General features: G+C 36.8%; 1 protein-coding gene across 1 annotated transcript in view; it reads right to left on the bottom strand.

Moving 5' to 3' along the window:
• The window catches only part of MED13 (mediator complex subunit 13), a gene marked incomplete at its 5' end in the record, with an annotated part of 86,714 nt that overhangs the window by 50,101 nt on the left and 25,995 nt on the right, over positions 1-10,618 (bottom strand). The window contains 4 exons of the mRNA XM_014458671.2: positions 6,041-6,151; positions 6,825-6,987; positions 7,717-7,911; positions 10,369-10,566. Coding sequence (XP_014314157.2) covers positions 6,041-6,151; positions 6,825-6,987; positions 7,717-7,911; positions 10,369-10,566 — 667 coding nt within the window. The remainder of the gene's footprint in view (positions 1-6,040; positions 6,152-6,824; positions 6,988-7,716; positions 7,912-10,368; positions 10,567-10,618) is intronic.

Here is a 10,618-nt window from a genome sequence, read left to right as displayed (position 1 = left end):
GTGCTGCCAGCGGACAGGGGACTGGGGGCCCTAGTGGGAAGGGCCAGGTGGGGGTGTGGAGGATGGGCCGAGACCCACCCCTCAGCCTCACGGCTCACAGTTCCTTTCAAGGTGCATGAATTCGTGCACTGGGCCCCTAGTGTAAGGTATAACATTCAAAAGATAAAAGTCAATATTATCACATTAGCAGAATAAGAGAAAACCATATAATTATTTCAGTACACATAGGAAAACATAGGACAATATCCAACACATATTCATTAAAAAAAAAAAGATTGAGCAAGGAAGGAATAGGACTTAATTTGATCAAGAACATCTATGAAAAGCTACATCTAATATCATACTTTATGATGGAAGATGAATAATTTCTCCCTAAGACTGGGAACAAAACAAGAATATTAACCTTTTTTTAATCATATTAACCTTTTTTTAATCCTCACCCATCATATGTTTATTGATTTGAGACAAAGAGGAAGGAGGGGGAGAAAGAGAGAAACAGATAAGCATCAATCGGTTGCCTCCCATTCTCGCCCTGACTGGGGTTCGAACCTGTAATTGAACCCCCAACATTTTGGTGTACGGGAAAACACACCAACTAATTGAACCAGGACAAGAATATTAACTCTTAACATTTCTATTCAACAATTTCATTGAAAGTTTCAGCCAATACAATAAGTCAAGAAAAAGATTAGAGATTTTCAAAGGAAGAAAAACTGTCTTTATTCATAGTAAACATGATTTAGAAACTTTATAATGAGGGGTCTGGCTGATCACCACCTTCTCAGGGAGAGAGAGAGAGAAAAAGAGAAACAACTATGTATCGCTCTCACATAGACCAGCTGCCTCCGGCAAGCACCCCAACCAGGGCTGGGAACTAACCTGCAATCCAAGTATGTGCCCTTGACCAGGAATCAAACCCACGACCCTTTGATGTGTGGACTGAGGCTCTAACCTCAGAGCCACACCAGCCAGGACCACCTTCTCAATCTTAACATGAAAAGTGGGACAACCAGACATGTGTCTCTTCTGATGTGACACAATACAAAACAACAAAGCACCATCTATTAAGTATTCTCGCCCAAAATAACACCTAAATCTCTAATCAAGCCTCTAGATCAGCGGTTCTCAACCTGTGGGTCGCGACCCCTTGGGTCGCCTAAGACCATCCTGCATATCAGATATTTACATTACGATTCATAACAGTAGCAACATTACAGTTATGAAGTAGCAACGAAAATAATTTTATGGTTGGGTCACAACATGAAGAACTGTATTTAAAGGGCCAGAAGGTTGAGAACCACTGCTCTAGATCAAGCATGGTCCAACAGAACTTTCTGTGATAATGAAAATGCTTTGTATGTGGCTATTGAGGACGTGAAATTTGGCTAGTGCAATTGAGGAACTGAATTTTTAATTTTTAAATCTAATTATTTTAAATTTAAATAGCCACAATTGGTTACTAATATAGCTACTAGCATTGAACAGCACAGCTCTAGAGCTATCTTCCACTTACAGAAATACAAGGGATAAATAAAGTTAAATGACACTAAAAGAACAAGTTAAAACACATGGGCAAGTTGAGAAATTCAGAATGTGGGGCAGACTACATACAGGACAACTAATGTAGTTTCTCCAACCAAGTCAATCTCATAAAAAGGAGGTAGGAAATTACAAGAGAGACCTAGATGATGTATACAACCAAATGAATACTCCTCATTTGGATCCTAGTCAAATAAACCAATAAGACATTTCTGAGACAAATTTGTAGAGAGTAGCAGATCATGCCAAGAAAATAAGAGTTCCTCCTTTTATTAGGTGTCATAATGGAACTATAGTTATATGAGAAAATGTTAACATTTTCAGAGTTGCTACTGAAGTAAGAATGAAATGATGACATTTAAGATTAAATCCCGGCTGGTGTGGCTCACGGGTTAGGCGTCAACCTATGAACCAGGAGATCAGAGTTCGATTCCCAGCCAGGGTACATGCCCAGGTTGCAGGCTCGATCCCCAATGTGGGGCATGCAGGAGGCAACCAATCAATTATTCTCTCTCATCACTGATGTTTCTATCTTTCTTTCCCTCTTCCGTCCTCTCTGAAATCAATAAAAATACATATTTTAAAAAAAGCACTCATTCATTTACTTGCCCTTCTATAAGGGTAAGAAACTATTAATTCAGACTATATACTAATTCCTCTACATTCTTTTTTCCTGTTGATTAAGTCCTTGTATTTTATTTACTGTTAACACTTGAAATTTATTGTCTTGCTTTCTATTAATATAGCCTTCTAAGTGCTAATTTTCTTATGAACATTCCACTGGACTAAAGCCTAATATCAATAAATGTGCAATACTAAATCCCACTAATAACTGAAAAATACCAATTAAAACAATTTTATGCTTTCCACTTACTGCAGTGGCAAAAAAATAAATTTAAGGACAGCTCTCAGAACAGTGAAAGCATAAGAAAAAACAGCACTCTTATATGCAATAACATTGGTAAAATCTTTCTGAAGTCACAAGAAGTGTTTAAATAACACCCTTGCCCACAACTATCACATCACCCACCTAGTTTTATTTCCTTCCTAGCACTCATCATTCTTAAAATTTTAAAGGATTAAGAATTCTTTTAAAACAAATTACCTGCCCCATTCCCATTATGGTATAGGCTTCATAATAGCGAAAGCCTTGTTTACTATATCCTGAGCCTAGGATATCTCCTATCACAGAATAAGTGTTCAAAGAAAGTCTAATAAATAACTGATGGTCACAGAAGTATATATATTTTTAAAGTAAACATAAACAAAAGCCTTTGGAAACAACCTATGTATCCATCAAACCCAAATGATTAAATACACTATGGTACTTCCATTCAGAATACCAAAAAGTTTTTTAAATCAATAAGGCAGATGTACAAGTAACTAGAATGGAAAGAGCTAAGACACATTGTGGGGAAAAAAAAGATGCCAATACATCAGTATTATATTTGTGTTGGGTGAAAAAACACATATGCACACAATTACAGAAAAGTATGGAAGAATAATGCCTAATTGGCAAATAGTCACTTCTAGAAAAAGGTAGTAAAATTTGGAAAGAGAGAGTGGGATCAAGGAAACTTCAGCTTTATTTGTATAATTTAAATTCCTTAAAATTACATATACTTATGCAAGTTGCTATATAACTATGCAATTTTTTCAAATAGATTTCTAAGAGAAGCCAACATATTAGTCAGGGTCCAGTCCTATCTTTCATACAGAGGAAATTTACTATAGGAAATTGGTTACAGAGAGAGAGAGAGAGAGAGAGAGAGAGAGAGAGAGAGAGAGAGAGAGAGAGAGAGAGAGAAAAGTGAGGCAACCTATAGACAGTAGCTTCTATGACTTCTAGGACTGAAGATAAAGTAACCTCACTATATCACAGAAGTTTAATATGGTACTAGAACCACAGCAGGACCTCCTCAGTGGTAACTGTGACCTTGGAAGAAGGGACTGTTGTTAGAGGTACACAAAGTTGCTACTGGAGTTGGCTCAAAAAGGGCTGGGGAAACACCTTAGTTTTTTCCCCCTTTGGTCAACCAATCTTCTGTTAGTGCCTCCCATTAGCCAAATTCAGAAATCAAATGAGCCTAATCAAATCATCATGTTGTGTACCTTAAATGTATACAATATTATCAATGATATTTCAATAAAGCTGGAAAAAAATACATGTAAAAGGCAAGGGAGCTAGGAAATGTAATTATCTTCAATATAACTAGAACAGAAGCAGGATAGATTTAAAAGCCAAAAGTTTGACTACCACCGTCACTTATCAATGTGTGCCCCACTTCCTATATTCCATGGCAGGGGAGGATACACACATATGGTGGCTCAAGTCTTATTTAAGAACTAAATAAGAAAACAATATTTGAAGGGAGAAAAGGGGAAACCTATAGTACAAAATGCAATAGTGGAAAAAGGTAAATGATCAAAAACACTGTATTTACTAGAGGGATAAATTTACCAAAGCAAGTCACCTATAAAAGTTATACAAATTTCATTATATCAAATTTCTATATGTCTCGGAAAAATTTTTGAAAATATGATAGCAAGTTTTTAAATATAAAAGGTTCAGCTTAGAGACCAAGAATTTAAACTTAAACTTATGTTTACGAACATGCATTTTGAATGTCTTCCTCCAAGACGATTTTAGACAAATATACTTAAAACCCACATCATTAAAAAAGAATAAAGCACAGTTTAGGTGAAAAACTAAAAAAAAAGCTGCTTAATAAAAATGGCAATAAATACAAGGAAAGAAACGCCTAATTTCATTTAAGCATTATATTAGTCTTAGACCAGAAGTTGGCAAACTTATCCTATAAAGGACCAGATGGTAAATATTTTAGGCTCGAGGGACCATACAGTCTGTGTTGTAAATACTCTGTGAAAGCAGTCAGTTAATATGTAAATGAATGGATGTGGCTCTGTTCCAATAAATCCTTATTTATGAACACTAAAATTTAAATTCTGCATAATTTTCATGTCACAAAATATTCTCCTTTAAATTTTATTCAACTATTTAAAAATGTATAAAAGTAATTTTCAGCTCACAGACCATACCAAACAGGCAGTGAGCCAAATTTAGCTAATCGATCACTGTTTGCTGACTCCTGGTCTCAGACAAATACTGTCATGGAACCTTGCATTTCAATACTAGGTTTGTTTTCCCTTAGATGGATGTGGTTTTTAACTCTCTTAAACTGTTAAACAGGAGCTAATGTATTCATGTTTTTATTCCAATCTATCAACAACAGAGGCAAGTTTTCAAAAAAGTTGCCAGACTTTAAAAAATTATACAGATTCTAATCCCAAGAATCTATGTAAGAATATTTAATCTATGCAAAAACATACCAGAATACTTGTCTGTTCATTGTATTCAATCAAACAGAACTAATGTAAGAAAAATCTTGGCCCTAACCTGTAGGCAAGGCACTCCAATTCCTTTGGCTCATATCCATGACAAAAAGGGTGGCCAACTATTTGCTCACAAGTCCTGATTAGGGGTGTTAATGCTATTATTTGTTTATTTGCTTGCAAAAGCATAAGATCTACCTTTATTGTAGAACAAAATAAACTCCAGGAAAAAATAATCTTTTTCTAAAAATAGATTTGAGAGAGAGAGAGAGGAAAGGCGAGGGAGAAGGAAATACCGATCGGTTGCCTTCCGTAGGCACCCCAACCAGGGATCGAACCTGCAACCTGGTTATGTGCCCTGACCAGAAATCGAACCAGTGACCTGTCGGTGCATGAGGCAATGCTCAACCAACTGAGCCACACTGGCCAGGGCTAGGTAATATAATGTTAATCCCTCTAATAACCTAATTTCATCAAAGGCCCCAATATGTAAAATAAATACAACTGCCTAAAGAATTTCAAGTTCATACATTCTTCTACCAATCTTCCAACCAATACAGTTTATTACTAAGTTTGTATTTTTACAGTACAGTTTGGTCCCATGCTGAAACATACTTTGTAAATCTTATTTCAGCATTTCACCTACAGCTTGCCCAAAGGGATGTTATAAGAAAATGCACAAACCCTATACTGTATTTACTATAAAACAGATTGTGGAAATTTGTATCTAGCATGTATCATCATTTTTAGGAGAACCCTTGGGAGAAATTTCTCAGGCACAATGCCACCTATGAACACTTCTCAAGTGATGTGTGTGCCTTTTACCTTATAGATGTTATAAATACTATAATAAAGTATAAAATTCTCCTTTATTGTCTGTGAAACCAAGCTTTCACAGCCCAGCCCAGTTAACTGTGTTAAGAACTTAAGGCATACATTTATATGTACTTTCATAATCGGCTCCAAAATACTGAACGTTTTTCCTCAAATGTTTTCTTTTGAAAAATATCCTAACACACTGTTTATATAAGCTTCCTCAAACAAAGTGGGACATACATATTCAACAGCATACGAAACTATCACACACACACACACACACACACACACGTATAGATATCAACCAACTAAAACAAACAAAAATATCTACCTCGAACAGCAGCAATTTGTTCTTTGTGTAGCTTCAACAAAATCCCAGGATGTTACTTTATCAGCTGTCTCTTCTTCACACAGACCAGCTGATGAAGCTGAATACTTCCTCCTAAGATTTGAAATTATAGAATTGTTTAGAATTCATCAATTTTTCTGTAACTCTGAATTAAGCATTAAAATTGAATTTTTTTTAAAATCAATTTTTTTTGCCCAGCCAGTGTGGCTCAGCGGTTGAGTGACACCCACGAACCAAAAGGTCACTGGCTCAATTCCCAGTCAGGGCACATGCGCAGGTTTTGGGCTGGATCCCCAGTGTGGAGCATGCAGGAGGCAGCCCGTCAATGATTCTCTCTCATCATTGATGTTCCTATTTCTCTCCCCCTCTCCCTTCCTCTCTGAAATCAATAAAAATATATTTTAAAAAATATCAATTTTTTAAATTAAGGAATAGTCACACAAATGACTGTTCATACCATCTACAAGTAACTACCAACATGTAATTTTTATTTATTTATTTATTTATTTTATCTTTTTAAGTATATATTTTTATTGATTTTAGAGAGGAAGGTAGAGGGGAGAGAAACATCAATGATGAGAGAGAATCATTGATCAGCTGCCTCCTGAACGCCCCCTACTAAGGACCGAGCCCGCAACCCGGACATGTGCCATTGACCAGAATCGAACCCGGGACCCTTCAGTCCGCAGGCTGACGCTCTATCCACTGAGCCAAACCGGCTAGGGCCCAACATGTAATTTTTAAACTTGAAAATGAAAATACGTACTTGTTCTGAGCTCTGTTCATATTGCATTCTTGCCAAACTCTATCCACCACATGATTGGCTAATTTTCTGGGTATTTTCCCACCATGATGGCTAGTACTATCCGAGTTGAAGCCATCAGATACTGAAGAAAATTTGACCCACTTCTGGGCAGACTGAGGATCAACTGAAAACAAACAAAAAAGAATAAGATGTAGGAGAATAAAGGTAGGTTTACAGTAATACTATTTGGGTTTTTAAAAATTAATTAGTGTTAATAAATTGCCCCAAGCTATCCAAGTAGCTTATTTACATTTTGAGGGGGGAAAAGTGTGTTACTTCACTTTACAAAAAAGCAAAAAATCTGGACGGGGATGTGAATTGGATTGTAGTGTTATATAATGTTGATTTCCTGACTTGGAGGATTAAATTGTAGATATATAGAAAGGTGCTTTAATCTTGGAAAATATACTGAGTACATAAGGGGAGATAGAGCATCATGCCTGCAGCTTACTCTCAAGAAGGCCAATGATAATGAATGGATACAGAGGAAGGCGCTGAAGCAAATGTTAACAGTTTGGGAAATGTGGATGCAAAACTCTTCAATAAGTTTTTAAGTTATAACATATATATATTTATATTTATATAACAACATATTCCACCTTAATATTGCAAATTGTCCCCTTGGGAGTTCAACCAAGAGTTCGATTGCTCGCTATGACGTGTGCTGACGACGAGGGGGTGGCATGGAACGAAGGAAGGCCCCGTTCAGCTCTGATCGCCAGCCAGGCCTAGAGACCCTACCTGTGCACAAATTTCATGCAGCGGGCCTCTAGTTTTAAAATAATCATTTAATTGTTTACTGTCTTCAAAATAAGACAATCACTAGAGTTAACAAAACAAATTAGGACAATACCTGTCTGGACTTCCTCAGGAGATGTAGGTGGTGTAAGAGTAACCGAAGACATTGCAGGATCTCTTGTGGAAGCAGGCACTTGGTGTACACCCAAGCAAGAAGTTGAACAGTGAGAGGATCCCACAGAGCTTGGAGTAGGAATGTCTGACTGAGGAACTAGAACAAAGCATGCTGGGTAGATCATTCGGACACCCGCTGAAAGAAAAAAACACAGGAAAATCAATTACTATTGTAATTGTAAAGAAATTAGTTTCACTCAAAAACACTGTAATGGAACAGTAGGTATAACATAATCACATTTAAGTAATAATATATTTAACATATCTTTATAAATATATGCTTTTTGGCATAAGGTTTTTCTGGAAGAAACTACAAGAAGCTATTAGTAGTGGTTATCTTCAAAGACTGAGAAGAAAGCAGCTTTCTCTTTTCATTTTTATTTTTTTGTTGTTGTTAATCCTCACCTGAGGATATTTTTCCATTGCTTTACAAAGTCAAAGAGAGGGAGGGAGGAAGGGAAAGAGGGAGGAGGAGGGGAGAAAGAGAAATATCAATGTTAGAGCAACACATAGACTGATTTGCCTCCAGCACACGTCCTGACAGGGTCCAGGAGCAGACCCAAAACCCAGATACATGTCCTTGACCCGGAATCGAACCCACGGCCCTTTAGTACACAGGCCAGTGCTTTAATACAGCAACCAGGGCTTTCTTTTCATTTTTGAATTTTCTAACCATGAATCTGTATTACTTTCTCTTTTTTTTTCCATTTACACATAGCACTTTTATTGAATTTATTGGGGTCACACTGGTTAACAAAATAATACAGGTTTCAGGTATACAATTCTATAATACATCATCTATATTACATTGGTGTATTACTTTCTTACTTTAAATCCTTATTTTCAAATTTGACCAACTACAAGGTGTATTAAAATTTATTTTAAAAGTTTAACAAAGGTACCTTGGTTGCAGGCTCCTCCCTGGCCCAGGCCCTGGTTGGGGCTCGTGCAGGAGGCAACCAATCAATGTGTTTCTCTCACATCGATGTTTCTCTCTGTCTTTCCCTCCCTCTTCCACTCTCCCTAAAAATCAATGGAAAAATATCCTCGGGTGAAGATTAACATCAACAACAAAAAATAATAATAAGTTTAACAAAGGTAATCTGGGCACTAGAATTATGGAACATTTTTGGTTTTCTTCTTTTTATGTCTCTATTTAAAAAGCCTAATATATGTTTGTGTTTTGCTGCTGTTTTGGGCACAACTACTCTGATAGTAATGTATTTATTGAAGTTGGATGTTGACATTCTTTTATTTAAAAAGAAAACAACAAAAAACCAATGCCCTGGCCAGGTAGCTCAGTTGGTTAGAACATCATCTTCATATGCCATGGTTGTGGGTTTGATCCCTGGTCAGGGCACATACAAGAAGCAACCAATGAATGCATAAAGTAGAACAGCAAATCGATCTCTCTCTCAAATAGATAAAATAAATTTAAAAATAAGGCAATCTTTATATATAACATTACCATATGATTCCATTACACACAGTACTGCAGATTCTAACCCCAATTACCTGCTCAATTATACATTCCCCACACCTCCTATGTCTAAGGTGGAGTATACATCTTCATCTCATTGTTAGGCTTGGTTTTGTAATTTGCTCTGGAATGTAAATGAGCGTGATATATGTCACATCCCAACAGGAGCTTTAATTTAAATGTGCTTGCAGGATCAGTGCAGCCTCTCTTACTTCTATCCTTTACCTTGAGATTAACTTTTCCAAAATACAGTTTACCTTGTTAACCTAGGTCCCTGATGAGAGGACATATAGAATCCAGCCAATCGCCCTAATCGGTTTGGCTCAGTGGATAGAGCGTCGGCCTGCGGACTCAAGGGTCCCAGGTTCGATTCCGCTCAGGGGCATGTACCTTGGTTGCGGGCACATCCCCAATAGGGGGTGTGCAGGAGGCAGCTGATCGATGTTTCTCTCTCATCGATGTTTCTAACTCTCTATCCCTCTCCCTTCCTCTCTGTAAAAAATCAATAAAATATATTTTTTAAAAAAAGAATACAGCCAATCAGAAGAGAGATGACCTGGCTAGAGCAGATGAAAGATCCAAGTTCTTTAGGTACATATTATTTTCTGCCTTTTAAATTATCAGAGGTGACAGTTTTACTAAATTTTAAAATATTGAGTAACACAGGTTGTCAACTTTTAAGCCTCCAAATATTATTCATTCACAATTATTTTATTCCCACCTTTTCATGCTATCCTTTAGGTGGAATGTATTTCCCTGACCCAATGACTTTGGCTTGGCCAAATTACTAATTTTGTCTACTGGAACATGAGCAGATGTATCCTAGTAGAAGTTTTAAATACACTTACTAGTACATAGCTAGACTCAGTCCCTATTATTCTTTTGTTCCTGTAAGAACAGCATGTCCTAAATACTGGGTACTCCTTGAATCTAGATTGCAGAATAAGATACAAGGAGCCAAACCATGACAATGCTGAAGCCTTTACATAACATGAGCAGGAGTAAGGAAAAAATAAAATGTTTGGTGTTGAAAGCCACTAAGGTACTGCAGTTGTTTAACTAACACATACAGTCACATATTTCCCCCTTAGGATTAATGCTCAGGATCCGTACCAACAAGAACTTCTACTGCAGCTAAAGAATCATCTTCCCAATCCATATCTTCCTGTTTATCTTCAGACATCTCCTTCAAGCAAGATGAGATAGGATAGAATTGTTTCCATTCACCAATTAACTTTTTTGTAGCTGAATCAGACATCTTGAATGCCTGTCCTGTGAGAGTGCCATTTAGTCCAAATGGGCTTAAGATAACTAGAAATCCAAAATGGAATACAGTAAGTAACTAAAAACTATTACACCAAAT

Source organism: Myotis lucifugus, unplaced genomic scaffold, assembly GCF_000147115.1.
Source record: "Myotis lucifugus unplaced genomic scaffold, Myoluc2.0 scaffold_99, whole genome shotgun sequence".
Classification (NCBI taxonomy): Eukaryota; Metazoa; Chordata; class Mammalia; order Chiroptera; family Vespertilionidae; genus Myotis; species Myotis lucifugus.
Note: the sequence above shows the minus strand (reverse complement) of the source record. Positions and strands in the feature narration are given on the sequence as shown.